Source organism: Lepidochelys kempii, chromosome 7, assembly GCF_965140265.1.
Source record: "Lepidochelys kempii isolate rLepKem1 chromosome 7, rLepKem1.hap2, whole genome shotgun sequence".
NCBI lineage: Eukaryota > Metazoa > Chordata > Testudines > Cheloniidae > Lepidochelys > Lepidochelys kempii.
Genome location: NC_133262.1, coordinates 91,548,091 through 91,570,159, shown reverse-complemented (window position 1 = coordinate 91,570,159; position 22,069 = coordinate 91,548,091). Strand labels below are relative to the sequence as shown.

The 22,069-nt window shown below is 44.3% G+C and overlaps 1 protein-coding gene across 2 annotated transcripts in view; it reads right to left on the bottom strand.

Annotated features, from left to right (window-relative positions):
* STAMBPL1 (STAM binding protein like 1) overlaps positions 1 to 13,075 on the bottom strand; it is a 42,091-nt gene extending 29,016 nt beyond the window's left edge. Inside the window, exon 1 of one of the 2 annotated variants that reach the window (XM_073353776.1) lies at positions 12,698 to 13,075. Coding sequence is in view for 1 of the 2 variants with exons in the window: in XM_073353778.1 (XP_073209879.1) it covers positions 12,496 to 12,561 (66 nt within the window). In the remaining variant the exon portion in view is untranslated. Of the gene's footprint in view, positions 1 to 12,495; positions 12,584 to 12,697 lie in introns of those variants that run through there. The other variant, XM_073353778.1, reaches the window with a different exon arrangement.
* Positions 13,076 to 22,069: the final 8,994 nt, after the last annotated feature.

The window sequence follows — 22,069 nt, the reverse complement described above, 5'->3', positions numbered from 1 at the left end:
CACCTCCAGAGAAAGGGAAGTGCCTAGAAAATGTAAAAGGAAACTTAGTTTGATAGCATCCTGTCTGGCAAGAACTCACTTATCAATAGCTGGGATGTGAAATCCTCACTTCTGTATTGTTTTGTCATTATAGTTCCCACTTTGCTGTTGTTTTTCTGTATAATCTCTGTCTGGTTCTGTGATTGTTCCTGTCTGCTGTATAATTAATTTTGCTGGGTGTAAACTAATTGAGGTGGTGGGATATAATTGGTTACATAATCATGTTACAATATGTTAGGATTGGTTAGTTAAATTTCAGGAGAATGATTGGTTAAGGTATAGCTAAGCAGAACTCAAGTTTTACTATATAATCTGTAGTCAATGAGGAAGTGACTGGGTGTGGGTGTGGGTGGGGGTGGGGGTGGGCATGTGGGTGTGTGAGATGGGAACAGGGAATGGGGGTAAGAAAATTGGAATCATGTTTTGCTAAAGGGGGAGATGGGAACAGGGAATGGGGATAAGAAAATTGGAATCATGTTTTGCTAAAGGGGGAAATGGGAACAGGGAATGGGAGTAAGGAAGTTGGAATCATGTTTGGCTAAGGGTAGGAATGGGAACAGGGACACAGGTGTAAGGCTTTGTGGTGTCAGAGCTGGGAAGGAGGATACTAAGGAAGGAAACTGGAATCATGCTTGCTGGAAGTTCACCCCAATAAACATCGAATTGTTTGCACCTTTGGACTTCGGGTATTGTTGCTCTCTGTTCATGCGAGAAGGACCAGGGAAGTAAGTGGGTGAAGGAATAAGCCCCCTAACACCAGTCTCCACCCACATCTGCCCAGTCTTTGCCATCTCCTCTGTGCATAACCTCTATAGGGTTGCCAGGTGTCCGTTTTTCCTATCGGAACGCCCAATCAAAAAGAGACCCTGGCGGCTCCGGTCAGCACTGCTGACAGGGCCATTAAAAGTCCTGTCAGCAGCACAATAGGGCTAAGGCAGGCTTCCTGCCTGCTATGGCTCAGCGTGGCTCCTGGAAGCAGCGGCATGTCCCCACTTCAGCTCCTATGTGTAGGGGCAGCCAGGGAGCTCCTAACACTGCACCTGCTCCAAGTGCCAGCTTCGCAGCTCCCATTGCCCTGGAACTGCAGCCAATGGGAGCTGTGGGGGTGGTGCCTGAGGACGGGGCAGCGCACAGAACCACCTGGCCGTGCCTCTGCATAGGAGCCGGAGAGGGAACATGCCACTGCTTCTGGGAGCTGCTTGAGGTAAGTGCCGCCCGGAGCCTGCACCCCTGACACCCTCTTGTGCCCCAACCCCTTGCCCCAGCCCTGATCCACCTCCCAGCCTCCGAACGCCTGGGTCCCAGCCCTGAGCACCCTCCTATACCCTAAAGCCCTCATCCCCAGCCCCACCACAGAGTCTGTACCCCCAGCTGGAGCCCTCCCCACACACTACAACCCCCTACCCCAGCCCTGATCCCCCTTCCACCCTCTGAACCCCTCAGCCTCAGCCTGGAGCTCCCCCCTGCACCCGAAACCCCTCATCCACAGCCCCACCTCAGAGCCTGCACCTCTAGCTGGAGCCCTCACCACCCCTACATTCCAACTCCCTACCTCAGCCCAGAGCCTCCTCCTGCACCACAATGGCAAATTAGCACAAAGGGGGAGATCCTACCTGGAGAGGACCCTATGTGTAGTGCTAGGGGGCATAAGCCTGGAGCCATTTGTCCAAGAGATTAAACCTCTGTGCTATTCTTTACAGTCACACAATTCAACCTCACTTCTACAAGAAAATGTGAGTGAAATTAAAATAGATTTTTCCTTAAAAGCAGCCAAAAGGATGTAATAAGCCCTTCCAAGACTTATACTTTAAAGTTAGTCTGCAATTCTTCAGAGTAAGAAAACTACTGAAGTTCAATTCAGATGTGACATTTTTGGCGCAAGATCGTCTATTTTATCTATTTTCTAACAACAGATTTCTTCCTGGAACAGATTCACTTTTTACATATCACTGTTACCACTTTAAGAAGGACTCTTTAAGAGAGCGACTTCAGCAATACAATGAGAAAGGTTTGTTACAGACAGTGTGTCCAAAGGCTCTGATATCCAGCTGCAATACTGCTAATAGCACACTAATCAAGTTATCAGCAATCTGGAGAATGACAACACAATTTTTACTCAGCTGTACTGTGTGTCCATAATAATAAAACTAGTTTCTCATTAACTACTGCTTTTCTCATTTCCACCCAATGTAAATCACAGACCATTCATTTGCTATACTGGGCACTAACAACAACATATTAAAGTTATCTTTATATTCCCAGATTATTCCATGCATTCTTAACTTTATGAGGCCTGTATTGTTTAAGTTTTGTCCTGCCTTGTGGTATCTACAAGCTCAATTCATAGATCACTGAACCAAGCCGCTGAAATCAATTGTTAACAGAGGTAGATAGATGAAACGGAAAAATTCTGGATACAGGTTTACAATTCAGCATATTGATACAGGTTTCAGAGTAGCAGCTGTGTTAGTCTGTATTCACAAAAAGAAAAGGAGTACTTGTGGCACCTTAGATGAAGTGAGCTGCAGCTCACGAAAGCTTATGCTCAAATAAATTGGTTAGTCTCTAAGGTGCCACAAGTACTCCTTTTCGTATTGATACAGTTGCTATGCGAAATGGCTTAATAGGCAAAAGAAAAATTATCACTGGTAAGAAAACAGAAATTCCAGTCGTAAAGTGAAATTTGAATTCATTGACAAAGACAGTAGTAAACCTCATTCTACATCGCTTTAAAGTGTAAAGCAGGACTCTAATCTTCATCTACTTTTATACATAAGGTTGTGAAGCTCAGCTCTAATAATACATCACATATAAGGTTTCTAATGACTACACCACTTTTTAAGCCTCCTGCCCCCCAACACTGTTACAGGTCCTACTTGATTAAAATGAAGAATTAAAACACAATGATGTGTAGAATTGGTCATGTCTCCATCCAGAAGTGGAGGGGAAGCTGCTGTGGGATGGGGAGAACAGAGATGAGAAGTGTGGCCCAGAAAGCAAGCAGAGCCCAGTCTGGCACAGGGGCAGTGCTAAGATTCCTGTCACTCCATGAACACAGACAACAGCAAGACAAGTAGTCAACTTTTTATTTCTGGTTTCAAGACATCTGCTGTGCAGCTCTTGCCAAGATTGCACCTACAGAGATCTTATCATAAATTAAAGATACCCTTCCTTGATGGCATCCCCAGTGATACCACCCACCCTCCAGCACAGATGACCCTAGTAGAATAGGGAGTTGAAACCAGCATCCCCTATCCTTGTGGGGTCACAGCCAAACCAACTAAAACCAAATACTCTTACACCCAAATGCTGTCCCCAGATACTTATTTACTTTAGTTGGAGTTGATAAGGAGACTGTGACCTCCAGAACAGAAATTTGGCTCTCCAAATCTTAGTATTTTAACTGGCATTTTAAACAAAACACATATTTTTAATAATTATCCTACATTCTTTATGTGCATATAGTTTCTAATGAAGACAGCTGGGGACTTATACATAAATAACTACATATTAGTACACATGCTCTCCACCTTTATATTGAAGCTACTGAAGAAGCAAATGATCATAAGCTCGTTCACTAAAGGGCCAAATTCTGAAGGCAAAAAAGGCATCCTTTGGGGGAAGTGTGCAGCCAGTAGATCCACTGAGAAATTAATGTCTCATCCCATCCTGGATGAGAAAAGGGCCCTGAGGCTGTAGTAGTGGCTGTGGTGTGATCCAGAGGTTTAGCGCGGGAGGGGAATGGATGCCTTCCCAGAAACTATGGAAAACCCACACAACGCCTGTTCATCTGAGCTTTCTGAAACAGTCATGACTGGGTTCAAATGTATTAAGATACTGTACTCTGCAACAGTTTCTTTATCGCGGGGCAAGCAGCTGGTCACTTCTAAGGGAAAGCTTTCAGAATGCTAACTGCTGGCCACTAACATGTAAGTTATTAAGAGAATTCTTCTTTTCTTGACTTGTGGTGCCAAACTAAAAGTTGTATTTTTTTTCCTCAGATAATATTTCACAAAGATCTCAAAAGACAAGCACAAAAGGATTTTTTACTACATTGATAAAATATCACCAGTGCCAGGATTTCATGAAGCAGATATTCCTTTAGGAGTAACAATATTCTGAACTAGCCATTCATTGAAATATATTTACATTACATGCTTCATTACACCATCTTTCCAGTGGTCCATCAAAATTATGCCTGTAAAATCCCACAGTCAAGATCCCCTCCTGCAATACAAAGGAAAACAAAGAGGCACAGAGTGGCAGATAAGACCCCAAAATCAAGGAAAATGGGCTAAAGTAGCAGTGTCAGCTAAAATTCATCAGCCTCCTTCCCCTCAGAGACCTGCTAAAGTCCCTCCACAAGACCATTACACAGGTAGGGCATCACAGATTAAGGAGAGGCATGTCAGGCCAGAGTGTGGGGGAAGCCAAAGCAACAGTCATTTTCACATGACAAACTCCTTGACTAAGCAGCAGAAATACTACCAGAAATGGTGCCACCAGCATCAACGAAGTTAAAATACCACTTGCAAAATTAATCTTGATACTGTGTCTTGTAACCTACTAAGGGGTGAGGGACCTGCACTGCAAAGGGAAACAAGAAAGGGGCAAAGAGCAGCATGGAGGGACTGGCACACTTCACAGACTGCTAGGACCTGCTGTGTTGGAAGCAGCATTCCTTGCAGATTTGCAGGTTGCATAGTTTCAAGGCAATATCCCTATCCTCTTCAGGGAGGATGCCTTAGCACAGTCAGGTCATGGTCTATGAATAGTGCTCCTAGGCTGGGTGGATAAAAATCAATGATTTAAAAAAAAAATTTTTTAAATGGATATTTTTAATTTAAATCTGATTTTTTTGATAAAATGCTTTTTGAGGAAAAAACCTAACGATAGTTTTAAGTACATTATAGCTCAAAGATCTCTCATCATAGACTAGGGATGATAAATTCTATAGTATTAGACGATATATTCATGTAACGTTTAAGAAAAGTTTTGTGAATGAGTTCCAATAGTTCATGGATTAGGGATCCAATCTTATGCGGTTCCTGGGGCTTCTGTACAGATTATTTATGTTAATCTTTCTATCTACTCAATGGGATTCAGTGCTCAGTTTAGAATAGGGTTTCCCAAACTTGGTTCGTGGCTTGTTCAGGGGAAGCCCCTGGCAGGCTGCAAGACGCTTTGTTTACCTGAGTGTCCTCAGGTACAGCTGCTCGTCACTCCCAGTGGCTCCGGTTTGCCGTTCCCAGCCAATGGGAGCTGCGGGAAGCTATGGCCAGGCCCACGCTGCTTCCCGCTCCCACTGGCCAGGAACAGCGAACCACAGCCACTGGGAGCTGCGAGCGGCTGTACCTGCGGACGCTCAGGAAAACAAAGCGTCTCGCGGCCCACCATGGGCTTACCCTGAACAAGCCGCGAACCAAGTTTGGAACCCCTGGTCTAGGAGATACCATCAGAGATGCTTAGTTTTGCAGTTTTCAAACTGTGGATTTGTGTCTCCAGAGATAACATGCTTGTTAACAGCAAAATTGTTTTAAAATAAATAAATAAATATAGAGAGGTGAGAAATAACAGACCTCAACCCTACTGTCCCTCTGCAAATTTGTGTACACAGAGTCAATCCCTTACCTCTCTTTGGGTGTCTGGCTGGTGAGTCTTGCCCACATGCTCAGGGTTTAGCTGATCGCCATATTTGGGGTCCGTAAGGAATTTTCCCCCAGGGCAGATTGGCAGAGGCCCTGGGGGTTTTTCACCTTCCTCTGTAGCGTGGGGCAAGGGTCACTTGCTGGAGGATTCTCTGCACCTCAAAGTCTTTAAACCACAATCTGAGGACTTCAATAGCTCAGACATAAGTTAGGGGTTTGTTACAGGAGTGGGTGGGTGCGTTGTGCAGGAGGTCTGACTAGATGATCATAATGGTCCCTTCTGACCTTAAAGTCTATGATTCTACGATTCTAAGTGCAAAGTTTCAAAAAGTTCAATAAACAGAAGATTGTTGGGGGCGGAATAGATCTGGACAAGGAGAAGAAGTCTGGAGATAAATGTGAGAAGGGAGGGACAGGCGGTAGAAACAAAAGTGAAACTATTTGAGCAGCATATACCAGAAGTCTTGAGGTCTTTCTGATTTGAGATCTACCATACCATTTTCTCACTAGAAGGGAAAACCTATAATGGCAGCAGGCTGTAAAAGAGACCCAGTTTGGGAATATTTTAATGAAGTTACCTGTGGGTAAGACAGGCATGCGTGCAAAATGCAAACAGTGCAACAAAGAAATGCAAGGCCTGGTAGCCTGAATGAAACAACATCATGAGAAGTGTCCCTTCTCAGGAGGAAGCTGCACTGAAGATGATGAAAGGAACATGACTGAACATGCAGGATCTTCAGCTTGGTAAACTTTTTTATTTCATACTTCTTTCTTACGGACTGCCCGTCTTCCTTCTGGACTATTCTTGAATTCTCATGTTTGAGCAAAAAATATAGTTGTTACTCTATGGTACTAGCATTTTAGATGCAGTTGTGATAAAAAATAAATAGCTGAAATAGGCAGATCTTCCTTTTACAATTTCACTTTTAAAGTAGTACTGAGTTTCAGTGAATGCAATGAGTAATACTAAGTGGTCATGTTGGTTGTGAGCCCTCCAATTTGGAGAAGTGAAGGTAATTTGAGGACATCAGTTCTAACAGATTTTAGCAAATAAAATTATCAGGAGTGAGTGAGTGCAGCACAGGCGACAATGCTGATAACACCCCACCCTTTGGGTAACCTGGTTGACGACTACAGTACAGCTGTTACCAGATCAATCATGCTTGCGTGGCACAAGGTTTAAATATGTTTGACATCAAGACAATACAGTTAATTGATTTCAAAAGAATTAATTATTTAAATGGCTTGCTCTTTCATGATTTTGAGTAAATGGCGGTTGGAGTCCCTCTTGAAAGCATGAATTTACTTCTAAAATATTAAGTTTATGACAACAAAAATTGTGGTCTAGCAGCATTAAGCAAAACAATCAAAGAGACAAAAATAAAGACCAATATGTTATTTTAACAAATACAACTGATGATCCACAATAAAACCCAGATCAGTGGTTCTCAAACTTTTTTTTTCTGCAGACCACTTGAAAATTGCTGAGGACCACTTAATGAGCTTTCCAAATGTTTGTATCATTAGCTAACTATTGTAAAGCGCATTGGATAAAAGCGCTATCTAACAAACACATAATAGTAATAAATAATAATAATAAACTTTTTTTTGTTCTACAAATAAAAGCACACAACTCATATTTTCATATCAGTAGTTTTACCTTTCTAACGCGATGGATGTGCCCTCTCTCCCCGGCCACAGCAGCCTCCAAGCTGGGGCTGGGAAGAAGGGCCGTCTCTCCCCGGCAGCCGCAGCCCTGGAGCTAGGGAAAGTCACCTCTTTCTCTGGCTGCCACAGCCCTGTACATCCCAAATTCCCCCCACCCCCTCTTCTCACCCTACTGCCCCCTCCCACCTACCCCCTATTCCCCTGAAGGCCACCACCTCACCTTACACGTGCAACTTCTCCAGGGTCCAGGCACCTAATTAGTGGAGCCACGCCTGCCCTTCATTCTCTCACGTGCGGCTGTCCAGATGCGCACCTTAGAGGGAACTATCCACGGACCACCTGAATGGAGCTTGCAGACCACTGGTGGTCCATGGACCACAGTTTGAGAACCTCTGACCTAGATGATTTAGAATATTTCATGCTTATAAGCACACTGAAAGTCATGTACAGAGGAATTTAGAGTGTTTTAACAAGTACTATTTTTCTTACCAAAAAGAAATTGGCAGACAATTGTAACACTTAATTTTTTATATATCTGCTGTGTGTGTGAATTCTGGCCACAACTCTGCAAACACTTAAATACATGCTTAACTTTAAGCACATCAGTAGTCCTTTTGATTTCAGGCACTTTGATTAGTGGTTAATTCATTTTATATACAGGTAGGGTAAACATGTACTTTAAAAAAAATGGGAGCAAAGTACATCCTTTTAAATTTGGCTTGTGAATAGTGTTTTTAAGGAACTTGTGACTGGATTATACTTCTAGACTACTTAACAGAGCCAGGCAAATAATTTAAAAAAATATTCACCACGTATCATTTCTGTCAAATAATTTTTTTAACAAACATTATTCAACCAATTCTGTGGGAAACTAGACATTTGTGTCAATGGGTAGTAATGGCACAATTAACTTTTCTTTCCTAAAACAAAGGTGTTCTACTTCAGTAATACCCATATTGCACAATTCCTCTGACCTGATAATCAGAGCTACAGAAGAATCTACAATTTACCAACAGAGAACTAAAAGAAAATAATGTAACTGCTCATAAATGTAAGCTATTATTCTGTATAGTGTTGCATTCATATAGGATATATGATCAATACTGGTCTCCTCTTCCAGTCACCAATAAATAAAATTAATAAATAAGATTGGTGTATTGTGATAATCCCTCCCTTCGCCACCATCAGCTTGGAGATTTACATTGGTAGCTACTGTTTATAGGAGCTGTATCCCTAATTCTTCAATACTTTAATGGAAGAATAGGCAGAAAACATTTTCCCTTAATCAATCAAAAATCATCCTATTGACAAAAGTATTATTTAAAAATAATATAAAGCTGGTTTCTGATTAATTTTTAAGCAGGAAATAATATCCAACTACCAGGAATCTTAGAAGCAAGCACCCATTGCTTTGATATAATGAAGTGATAATGTCATTAACACTGGAAATTGTGACCAGAAAATTTTTCTGAAAGATTAACATTTATCTATTTATTAAAAATAAAGAAAAATACATGTATTAGAAAGTAACACACAATATCAATATAACATTTGACAAAGAAATAACATCTGAGTCAGACAAGTACAAAGAAACCTGTTTGTTTAAATGTTAAAGAAAACAAAGGCTCAGTGTTTATTTTTATCAAACTTTTTTACAGTTTCTTTAACAAAATTTGCCTTGTCATTCCCTCAACAGCCCAGGATTTAATTATAACTTTTCACCTTGGGCTATCAATTTTCCCTAAGATGGTAATCAATTTCCAGGAAATGCCTTACTACCTCATGTTGCGCATATTTTATGCATGTAAGTTAACTCACATGAGAAGTCGCTTCAGTAGAGTTACTCGTATGTATGTTTGCAGGATCAAGCCATTACATCCCATTATTTATTTCATTATCACAATATTTTAAAATAAAAATCTCATGTTTACAATTATTTTAATTGGCACAATATTATCTGTAATATTTTCAGTAAAATTTGCGCAATTATAACTAAGCAGTATCTACAAGAAACATTTTCTACCATCTAAAGTTGGCTATGGGACCACAGCTTCTAATTTTCCCCAGGAGTGCTCAGCCCCAGGCCCCACCCGCACTCCACCCCATCCCCCCGAATCTCGCCACCTCCTCCTGCCCCCACTCCACCCCTTCCCCCAACCCTCACCCTGCCTCTTCCTGCACCTGCTTCGTCTCTTCCCTGCCTCTTTCTGCCCCCTCCCCTGAGCATGCCCCATCCCAACTCCTCCTTCCCAGTGCTTCCTGCATGCCGCAGAACAGCTGATCTGCAGTAGGCATTGGGAGGGAGGGGGAGGAATTGATTGGCAGGGCCACCGGTGGTCGGGAGAGAAGGTGTGGGAGGGGAGCTTGGCTGCCTTTTTCCCTGTGGGTGCTCCAGCCCTGCAACACTCAGCAACATAGGCTACCGTAAAAGCTAAAACCTGTCCTCCATTCCCTATAAGGACTTTTCATAGAATACTGAATCATGTTCAAGGTCTTAGCCTTTACGTTCAACTGCTCCATGGCCTGCGCCCAGGATATCTAAAAGATCCATTTAAGCTCCAGGATGCATACCAGAGGTGCTGGAACAGGGGGAGCCAAGGGGCCATGGCCCCATCATTATTAAAAGTGGGAGGGCTATGCCCCCCACTTTTTACCGGCCATAAGGGTGAGCGACAGGGGGCGAAGAGGAGTGAGCGGTGGGTGGAGCCTCGAGGGAAGAGGCCGCATGGGTGCTCGGGGAGAAGGGGCAACACTGAGACTTGGAAAGATGGTTCGGTTGCCTGTGGCTCCCTTCGCTTTTAGGGACCTTCTGTTGCCCCAATACGTAACATGGTCAACAACTACGCTCCACTGAGACAATTAAACTCATATTAAGGGTAAAGCTCATCTGTGCAGGAGACAAAGCTTTCTTGGGGGCCAGCCCAAGACTTTGAAATGAACTCCCCCAAGAAATAAGAACCATAATAAACCCTCCATTTCAAGTGCAAGGCACATTTCTTTGGCCTTACCTTCTCTGACAAATACATAGCATGTGTGAATATTTAAATAAATGTATTTAAATAAATTCCAAAACAAAACACTCTACTACACACTTTTGCCCCTGGGGAGAGCATGAGAGAACAAACACATGACAGATGTTAGTCACATTGCTTAATGCACCACTGGAAGGCACTTAGATACGAGGGCAGGGGTGGGCAAACTTTTTGGCCCGAGGGCCGCATCTAGGTGGGGAAATTGTATGCAGGGCCATGAATGTAGGGCTGGGGCAGGGGTTGGGGTGCTGGAGGGAGTGTGGTGTGTGGGAGAGGGTGCGGTGTGCAGGAGAGGGTGTGGTGTGCAGAAAGGGGCTCAGGTGAAGGGGTTGAGGTGCAGGAGGGGTGTGGGGTGTACCAGGGGGCTCAGGGAATGGGGTCGGGGTGCAGGAGGGGTTCAGGCTTCGGCCTGGCGCTGCTTACCTGGAGCGGCTCCAGGGTGGCAGCGGGGCTAAGGTTGGCTCCCTGCCTGCCCTGGCCCTCTGCCACGCCGCTCCCGGAAGCAGCTGGCACCACGTCCCTGCAGCCCCTGGGGGAGGGAGGGCAGAGGGCTCCGCACACCACCCTTGCCTGCGGGTACCTCTCCTGAAGCTCCCATTGGCCGCGGTTCCCCATTCCCAGCCAATGGGAGCTGTGGGGGGCAGTGCCTGCAAGCGAGGGCAGCAGGCAGAGTCTTCTGCTCCCAACTGCCCCCCAGAGGCCGCAGGGACATGGTGCCGGCCACTTCCAGCAGCAGTGTGGGGGATCTGTGGCAACACAGGGGTGGCAGTCCCGTGGGCCGAATCCGGCCCACGGGCTGTAGTTTACCCACCCCTATACTAGGGTGATGGACCATGGTACAAGAACCTGCATACTTTAAAAGTCTCAGGTTTCCAGACACTATACTTAAATATTGCTTCTATTTCATTCTTTTTACCCTCTTCTTCCACTTTCCAAACTAATAATGTTCTTTGCATGATTGTGTGTGTAATTTTAAAAAAGCTATAATCATGATGCTGCTGTTCTTTGCTTGACTACATATATAAGGTCTAGTCTATATTTAAAATTTAGATTGACAGAGCAATGTTGATCAGGGGTGTGAAAAAATTTACATTCCTGAGTGCCACAGTTAAGCTAACCTAACCTCCGGTGTAGATGAAGCTGGGTTGAATTGAAGAATTCTTCCATCAATTTAGCTACTGCTTCCTGAAAAACTGGATTACCTGCATTGACCAAAAAACCCCTTCCGTCTATGTAAAAAGCATCTACACTATGATGCTACAGCAGCATAGCAGTCGCTTTGCAGTTATGCCACTGTAGTGCCCGGACCATATACATGGCCTAAGAATGTGTGCAATTAAAGAAAAAAATCTATTACCATGATATTTTTAAAAACTAAAGAATATTGGATCAAACTTTGCTCCTAGATTTACACTAGAGGGCAGAATTTGGCCCATTCCTACTACAAGCACTGCAAAATGTAGTGTCATAAGTTATGACACCATGTCAGAGCTGGCCATGCCTCAGCCATGCTCCGAGTCCTGGCACATCAAGAGCTAACATGGACGTTGACCCCTTTTCTGCCCCAGGGTTATGCTATTCAGAGTTTCTCCAGGTGCACGCTACTGGTGCCATCTTACGGCTGTTGTTTTCCACAGGGCATAGGTGCTGGAACTGGGGGGTCCCGGAGGTGCTGCCTCTCCCCATGGCTTGAAGTGGTTTCCATTATACACAGGGTTTACAGTTTGGTTCAATGGCTCTCAGCACCCCCACTGTACAAGTTGTTCCAGCACCCCACCGCAGGGCTGGTACAACAGGATGCCATCGCTAATAGATCGGGGACATTCCTGATTGCGGCTGCCTACGGGGGGCAGGGGCTCTGGAACAATTTGTACGGGTGGGGGTGCTGATGCCGAGAACCACTGAACCGAACTGTAAACCCTGGATATAATGGACACCACTTCAAGCTGGGGGGGTGTGTCAGGACGCCTATGACAGGGGCTGCACCCCTGGCTACCCAATGTGCCAGTACTACACGTACAGCCAATAACAATAGGAGGGTGCCGTCTCCTACGGCTCCTGACCCTTTAGGGAGGAAATTTCTGCCTTACCCTCCCTCCCCCCCTTACCAGCAACCCCCAGAGGCGGTAGGTTTCGTTTCCTCGCAGCGCACCCCACGCCAGCTCCGAGCGCATCTGCCGCCTTCAGCGGGGGAGGGGCGGCCGGGCGGACCCTCCTTGCAGCCGGCGGCGGCGCCCCAGTCCCTGCGCTGCGCGCCCCGGAGCCCCGCTGGAGCGGGAGGCAGATGCGCGCGAAGGGGGAGGCTCTTACCAGGAAGCCGGGCTGGTCCCCCGGCGCAGGCGGCTGGGGCTCGCATCCGCTGGACGGCGGCGGCGGGCGGGGGCTGCGAGGGGCGGGCGCGTTGCAGCGGGACGCGATGCGAGGGGCCGAGCCTGAGGCGGGCGCTCCCCGCGGCCAGCTCCCGGTGTAGGGGGATGCCCTGCCCGGCCACCTGCGTCCCGCCCCCCCCTCCCGGGCGCGCCAGCGAGCTGAGCGCGCAGGCAGGGCGTCCCCTCCCCCGCAGCAGCAGCAGCAGCAGCAGCAGGGCCGGGCCGCCCCACGCCCAAGGCGGTGCGGGGCACAGGCGCCCCCAGCCCCTGCTGCAGAGGAGAGCCGGTTCGGCGGCTACGGACGCGAGCCCGCCGCAGTGAGCCGAGCCGCGGCCCCCGGCAGGGGGAGGAGGAGCTGTGCAGCCCGCCCCACCACTCAGGAAGCAGCATGGCAGGAACAGCCTCCCCCTCCCCGCTGCCGGTCCGGCTGCAGGGAGCGAGCGTGGAAACGCCGCCTGGGAGACACGGGGCACCGTCCTCCCCCCTGGAGCCAGCGCCAGAGCTGGACCCCGGCGGGGGAGCCGCCCCCAAAGCACAGGGCAGGGCTAGCCCCCGCCGCGGGAGGCCGGCTGGAGGCGATGCCCGCAGGGGACAGGTCTGGGGCAAGGCAAAGCCCCCGCCTCGCACCGAGTTCCCATCTTGTCCCCTGGCCGCCTCCTGCCAGATCTTGTGTGGACCGTCCTGGCAAGGGCCTGATGAGCCTGCAGACTCTTGCACTGTGAATAACTGCGCCCAGGCAGGACGGGTTCAGTGGAGGGACTCGCCTGATCAGAACTATGCAGGTTTGCAAGTATTTGCAGGATCACGGCCCACGTCAGGCTGGTGGGGGGCGCTGGGCCCTCAATGGTGTGTCTCATCTGTTCCATTCACCTCCTCTGGGTTCAGTGTGCTAATTCAGTTAACCAAAGACTTAATAAAATGTATTTATGGACTGGTAGGTTATGTGTTTTGTCTGCAAAATGTAAAAAAATATATTTTTTTAAAGGACACTGTATGAACTAAAGAAATAACATGTTGAGAAATGTGTTAGGAGAAAAGGCAACACACAGGAGGCAGTTAAATGAAAATAAACATACCACTATATGCAAAAAGAAAAGGAGTACCTGTGGCACCTTAGAGACTAACCAATTTATTTAAGCATAAGCTTTGGTGAGCTACAGCTCATTTCATCGGAGCATCCGATGAAGTGAGCTGTAGCTCACCAAAGCTTATGCTCAAATAAATTGGTTAGTCTCTAAGGTGCCACAAGTACTCCTTTTCTTTTTGCAAATACAGACTAACACGGCTGGTACTCTGAAACATACCACTATATGAATCCGGCAAGCAAGAAGATTAGCTTCAGAAGAATGAGAAAGGAAGGGATTTTATTCTCTCTCTGGTAATAAATTATAAGCACCCAGATTAAACAGGTTGGATAGCTGATAAAGTGCAGGTGTCCTGTGCCTAGCATAATTTTCTCTCTTAACTCTTCTTGTTTATACTCTTGGCACATACTTCTTAATGTGCAGCAGCAGTCAGAAAAGCTAACAATATTAGGAACCAGTAGGAAAGGGATAGATAAAACAGAAAAGATTATAACACCACTGTGTAAATCAGTGGTACACCCACAATTTGAATATTTCAAGCAGTCCTGGTCACCCCCCTCACAAAATATAAAATTGGAAAAGGTACAGAGAAGAGCAACAAAAATGATTAAGGGTATGGAACAGTTTAGAATCATAGAATATCAGGGTTGGAAGGGACCTCAGGAGGTCACCTAGTCCAACCCCCTGCTCAAAGTAGGACCAATCCCCAATTAAATCAGCTTCCATATGAGGAGAGATTAACAAGACTTGGACTTTTCAGTTTAGAAAAAGATGACTAAGGATATTATGATAGAGGTCTGTAAAATTGTGATTGGTTTGGAGAAAGTGAATAAAGAGATGTTATTTACACCTTCACATAACACAAGAACCAGGGGTCACCCAATGAAATACATAGATAGCATGTTTAAAACAAAAGGAAGTACCTCACACAATGCACAGTCAACCTGTAGAACTCGTTGCCAGGGGTATTGTGAAGGCCAAAACTATACTACGGTTTTAAAAAAAACCGAGAGAAGTTTATGGAGGATAGGTGGCAATTAGCCAAGATGGTCAGGGATGCAACCCCATGCTCTGGGTGTCTCTAGCCTCGGACCACCAGAAGCTGGGAATGGATGACGGGATAGATTACCCACTGAGTGCCTGTTCTGTTCATTCCCTCGGTAGCACCTGCCATTGGCCACTATTGGAAGACAGGATACGGGGCTAGATAGACCATTGATCTGACCCAGTATGGCCGTTCTTATGTACTGTACTAGCAAGTATGCTCTCCTTAGAAACCCTCTGTGTCTGCAGTGCTAACAGTAATACAGAGCAGGTTATTATATCTCATATTGATACTATTATTTAATTAATGTCCAATACAGTATGTGCAAAGTGCTTAAGCTGATGTATCAGCTGACTGTAGAGTTTTCAATTTAAGGCCCTGATTCTGCAAAGATTTACATGTGTGCTTAAAACCTTATGCACTGTTGTCACCGCTAATTCCCCACTCTGGCACTTCGCATGCAGAAGGTGGGGGCCCGCAAGGATTCTAAAAATTAATACTGGCCACTCCAGGCTTGTATTAAACTCCCAAGGTTACAGCTTTTCTCTAACCTTGGATTGGTAGATGCTGCCACTACCTAAGTGCAGAACCCCTTTGGAGAGCCCAGGAAGGCGCACTTGGGAATTCCTTCCTGTGGGGTACCCTCAAGCCCTTTCACCCCCCAACCCACTGGGGAAAAGCTGAGAAAGGTGGGAGGGAGAGGAAATCAGCTGTTGCCACCAGCTAATTAAACATGTGCACAAACCTCTTAAAACACAAAAATCCAATTCTGTTCTTTAAAAAGGTAAAAAAAAAATTAATAAAAAAAGAAAGAAAATACATCTGGGAACTCAGGCTATTGCTAGATTTTAAAGAGCAACTGCAAGGATTAAGCATGAAGAATAGCTTTCTTGAGGTCCGGCTTAAAGGTTACCAGCAAAACAAAAGCACCTGGGTTTAGCACAGAGGAGTCCACAAGCCATAAAGAGATAAACCTAATTGCATCTTCCTAGACATTCCTAATCTACTCACATATCTGGGGTTTTAAATGAGTAGTTTCTACGAATCATACTGATGATTCTTTCATATCTGGCCCCAAGCTTCTTACAGCATAGCTGTTGCCCTGTCTGCCTCTCCCCCGGAGAACCAGACAGACAGACAAAAGGGGAGTCTTGTTTCAATTTTAAAAAGTTCTAGCCTTCCCATTGGCTCTTTTGGCCAGGTACCCACTCACTTCCTTTTACCGATGCATAGCAGTGAGACTTTTTAACCCTTTACAGGTAAAGAAATTAGAGAACAGCTACTAAGAGGGATTTTATAGCTACTGGTTGTCTGAGTGTCCATGAAAGGAAGCTTCCTCCCCAACTGTGAACAGACCTATTGAAATCAATGGGGACTATTCAGTGCACAAAGTTAAGCACATGTATACATCTGAGAGATTGGGCCCTCTGCAGGCCTTAGACCCTGGATCCTGCAAATGGTTCCATGAGTGGACTTTTGTGCCTGCTCAGAGCCCTATTGACTGTGTGGATTCAGTTGTATGATCTGGGCCTAAACAGATAAAATCCAGACGAAGAACAGGGGAACAAGAAGCAACATGAAAGCAAAGTGACCGCAGTAGCTAGTTCTAATTAGTTCAAGTGAAATAGAAAATATAAAATTTATCCTTCCTCTTTCCAATGGCCTGCCCCTCCACACAGGTCAGAAAAGGAAGGATAGTCTAGTGGTTAGGCACTAACCTGGGATTGAGGAGACTTCTGGTATGATCTTGGGAAAGTCAGTCTCTTGGTTTCTCAGCGGTAAAGTGGGAATAACCGGAGCTTTGTGAGTGTAAATATATTAAAAATTGTGAGATGCTTAGCTACTGCGGTGAAGGGGGAAAACCATATTTGTACCTAAGGTAGATACATGGGGTCTAGTTGTGGCTATGTTCCTAAATTCTAGTGGCTGGTTCAAAAAAATGTGTAGAAAGGATATCATTTCCTATTATGTTCTCTAGGAGTTTTCCATAGGAGATGAAGAGTGAAGAGAAGTACCATAGATTGGAAGAGCTCTTCCACCCTGTCTAACGTAGCTCAGAAGAGTGGTGGTTCTGTTATGTCAACATTACTTTAAAAGCAGTCCAAAGAAGTTTCCCTGCCTTCTGAGGATCCATCTTTTTGTGCAAACAAGTGCCATTGCAATCTATTTTAAAAAGACTTTTTAATCCTACTACAGAAAAATGGTTTTGACTCAGTCACTGATTTATGAGTCCATAATGTTGCTTTATTTTAACTATATTTATATTTTGATCTGGAGGCAGTATGTATATTCAGTTGTGCTCTGGTGAAACATTTATCTCATGTCCTGGGGAAAGAATGCAATGATTCCTTCAGTGGGGGTTAACATTACATATAATGAATGTGGGCAAACGGGGTAATATACACAGAAAAGGAAAGGTTGGTTTAGTAGTCTGTTTTAATTAAAACCTACACAAGAGAATCAATAACCAGCAATGAATAAAACACACTAACAACAAATTTATCCAGCCTTTAAAATTCCTGATAAAAAAAATTATATGTACTGTAGCAAAGATGACAGTTGTTCAAATAAGTAATGTAATATTCTGATGTAATATGTACTTTGCACGCTTTGCTACACCTGCCACTATTTATGGTCTTGTGGTAAAATTTGGTAAGGAAAACTTCTTCTGATGTCCATATATGTTATCTTTCACAGCTGCTGGTCTCACTTTACAGCATCAGGGACCAGGCTGACTAGAGCACAGCCACACAATTGGCCTGATCCTACAGCCTTTACTCATATGAATAATCCCATTGACTTCAGTGAGACTACTAACGTGAGCAAGGGCACCAGGAGTGGGCTCATTCTTAGTTCACATTTTAAAAAGTGGAAGGGTGAGATTAAATCTGGCCTCGTGTAATTACAGTATTGCCATTTCTTAACATTCCAGAATCATAAATCAGGGTCCCAAAAATCATGTGATTGTCCTACAAATCATGAGATTTAAAATATTATGTTTGGGTTCTTTTTATTTACCTTCTGGTTTTTGATCCTCTTAGTGCATGTCTACACTGCAGTTGGGAGTGAGCCTCCCAACATGGTAGACAGACTTGTGCTAGCACTAAAAATAACAGCATGGATGTTGCAGTCAGGCTTGATAGCCGGAGCTCTGTTGTGAGCTGCAATGCACATATACATGTCCAGATCAATAGAATTTATGTCAGGGTGGGGTTTTTTGTTTTTGTTTTTTTGCAAACTCAGTCATAAAAATAATGTACAGTTGTCTCTATTCTTTACTGAACCTAAAAAGAATAGAAACAAAAAAAATATTCTTGTCTTTTATTGTTGTAGCTTCTTTTGCTTGCTTTTATTTTTTTAGACTTGCTATCTAGTAAATTTGCTGCTGTGAAAAGTGAGGTTTGTTTGTTTACTAATGTTTTTCAGAGAAGCAGACTTGCTAACTAGCTGGGAGGCAATGAAAAGCCATATTAACAGCAGTGAGGGCCAGGGATGATGCAGGGAGTGGTGAGGCGGGACAGGAGCCTGCTGCCATGAGCTGGAGCCCAAAGTCCCATGGCCAGAGCTTGTTACCCACCTCCCCAGAGCTGAAGCCTGAACCCCACCACCCCCAGGAAGGTGGGGAACTCACATTGGCTGCCTGCTCCTCTGGTTACCTGCAATTCTGGCTCCCCTGCTGGTGGCCCTGGGGGAGGGGCCACTGCTCTCCCATCCCCACTGCCCAGAAGGCTGTGGCTGCAAGAAAAGCCCATGTGGCCATTTGAGAAATGCTGCCTTAGGGTCACATTTTCAAGCTTTTCTCCACAACCAGGAGGGCTAGGAATTTACTTTAAGTGAAAGCTGAGATCATCATATAATCACACGATTCCAGGAGGTGAGGCTTTAATAAAAACAATAAATATAATGAGAGTTGGCAACAATGAACTTAAAGTGGGGGGAGAGGGTGCAAGGAAGCTTCCTCTGCCATTACATCCATGAGCAGGGACCAGGCACGCTCCTACTCTTTGTGGTTAGAGAACAGAGAACCTAGTTAGTGCTTAGATTGGTTAGTGCCTAGATTGGCACTAGAAAGGAGACTGGGCAATGACCTGCCTCTCCACTCTTGCCAGCGAAGCTGTTCTCATGCATAGGGTATCATAGGGGCTGTGCACCAAAGAACGTTCCTGGAGCAAGCACAGTACCTCCAGGAAATCCTGCTGGAGTGGTGTGCCTTCCTACTTCCCTCTACCGTGGGCTATGGCATAAGACACAGGTAAGCCTTCAAGCATAACTTTGTAAAGATCAGTAAAGTATCACCTAAAGGAGTCCCCTCTTTCCAGCATCGCTAGAAGAAAGATGATTTTAGTGCTGGTACAATGAAGTGAAGATGCAGAAGGCTACTCTAAAGCATCGCCGACTGTTGTATGGCCTTGGGGCACAGATGGGGAATCCTGCCAATGGGCATGGGTGTGGAACCACATATACAAAACTGCTGAGCAAAATCATAGTTTTAAGCACATTTTTTGCAACTTGTTTGCTCAATAAAGCAGCTTGCCCTCATTGGGCCATTAGTTCTTATTGACCCATATGAGCTGGGCCCAATCCTATGAATCTTCTATCCACCAGCCTGGAGAAAGTTTACCTTCTTGGTAAGTAGAAGATAAAAATGCAAAATGCGTCACAGAGTCCATGTGAAAACACCTCTACCAGATAGCACTGTGATGCTGGCTGACCAGGTGCCAGCTCTAGCAAAGGCTTTTGGCCTCAGCTGAGCATTGACAAATTCGTTCCTGGAAACCAGTCTTTTCCACCTGTGTGTTTGTATGGTTACGAGGAGTATTGGCTTTATAACAATGTGTTTAGACTTTAGCAATTTACGAGCATTTCATACTTGCATTAATCTCTCATAGTATTTTTAGCACATGCTATAAAGGTAATATTTAAGTTTTTGCTCTAACATGATAAAAAAAAATGTTTGCATTGAAACTGTGAACCCAGTCAGGAGGGCTGCACATCAAGAAGTCTGGTCAACACTAAATGGGTCATTGTGGGACATCACAATAAAAAGACTTTGTTAATTGTCCCCTCACACTAATGGAGAGATTAATAATTACATGCAAAAAGGCTCATCCCATCAGCTTGAATTCCAGAAGGAGGAAATAAAAATAGCTGACAAGAACATTTTTCATCTTTTGCAGTTTTGATTTTCACGGGGCTGGAGCTATGAAACAGAGTGGAGATCCCCAGGCCAACCTGGGTTAGCCCTAAAAGGCATTCAAAACTGACAGATTACTACAGCTCTGTCACTTTTTGAAACCACAGACTAACACATTTGTGTATGTATGTTTTCCTGCTTTATCCCTGTAATAACACTCTCTTTTTGAAAAAGTTAATAAATCCTTAGTTTATTATAGAATCAGCTGCAAGTGTTTTTTGCTGTGAGATCTAAGGTACAAATTGATCTTGGGTGAATGACTGGTCTTTGAGACTAGGAACAACCTGAATATTTTGTGATCTTTAGTGTACAGAAGCCATCTACCACTAAGTTCAGCTTGCCTGAGTGGCAAGATAGACTGGAATGCCCAAAGGGATTGTCTGCAACTCCAGGGTAGGACTGCTATAGTGCTTTAGGAGTTCACACTTGTTTCTGGGTTGGTGAAATCTAGTTATAGAACATAAAACCAGTTTGGAGTCTCTGTCTTTCTTCATGACAGTCTTTCATGAGGTTGGTACTTAGTTGTGAGCCACTCCAAACAGTGTGACACAGTTATTTAACTCTATTAATATATATTGATAATGTGCTTATTATTTCTCCGTTACCCTCAAAGCCCTTAAATCAGCTTTCAAAAGTCTAATATATATATATTATTGCCAAAAGAGGATTTTGTTTTTTAAACTGTGGAATTTAGAGTACGAAAGAATCCAACAGACAAAGCTTAAAAAGTGGCCGCTGATTTTTGTGTGCTTCAGTTTTTGGACATCTAGCTGGAGACTAATAAGTCTGATTGTACAGATCCTCTTGCAGGATCATAGCTATATATTGTACGCAAAATCCTCTATCTTTATTTCCCCCAATAGTAAAATAAAAGATGCTTATGGAAAATTTAGATTTAGTGATATCCAGCTTTGCAGAGTGTGAGAAATGAGAAGACTAAATGCTGACCTTCTGCTGCGTCAGGATATGCAACACTGCTTATGGAAGTGTCTTGAGTTCAAAACCTGGCATTGCCCTTCCTTTGGAGAGTTGACAGACAACTTCACCTATTACAAATCTTGTAATTTTTTTCCCCCTTCAATATAACCACAGACTGAACTACACTATTTGTTATCTGTGGTTATTGTACATTTAATTACATAGCAAGGACCCAATCTTCTCAACATATATCAGGGTAACTTGACTCACACAAGATAGCAAAGGGACTACTCACATGAGTAAAGCGTGAGTAAGTATTTTCAGGATTGGGCCTTTTGGAGGGCAAGTAAAAAGGGGGAAAGGAATACTTAAAATAGATTGTTACACACATACAGGAGTAAGCTGAACAATAAATTACAACATATAATTGTGTTATGTAATATGTATTTTTGTCACCCATGTTTTCCTCAAAAAGTAATTAATAGGATTTCATCTATCTGAAAATGTTTCCAGGCTTTTTTTTTTTTTTTAAACCATACACTATTTTAAATGTGGCTCTCAGAAGTATGGCAGATAGCCAAAGTTTGATATTTAATGGGGAAGAATCCTTCCAGTGGTACAGAAATATAAGAGCTGTGATTTCTGTTTTCCTTTGTGTATTTATTTACTGCTCTTTAGTAATTGTTAATTTCAATGTTATTAAAGGTTGATTCAATGTTAATACTGTCTTCATGATTTTTTGTATGGAACATAGTATTTCCTCCAAATTAATGTGTTAATTTGGCAGTGTCGAAGAAAATATCTTGATTTACTTGACATGACCATCACTAATCAAAGTCTGATCAGTTTAGCCTTCTGCATTTTGACAGCTGTCCATGCTGACTTATGCAGTTGTCAGTAAGAAAACTGGGTGATGAATACAGTCCTATGTAACATGTGAGACTTGTCCATCTTTTGATTTAGGCCCAGAACCTCAAAAGGTATTTAAACCCCTAATTCCAATTGATTTCAGTGGGAGCTAGGCACCTAATTACCTTTGAGGATCTGGGCCTTAGCCACAGTAGAAGTTGC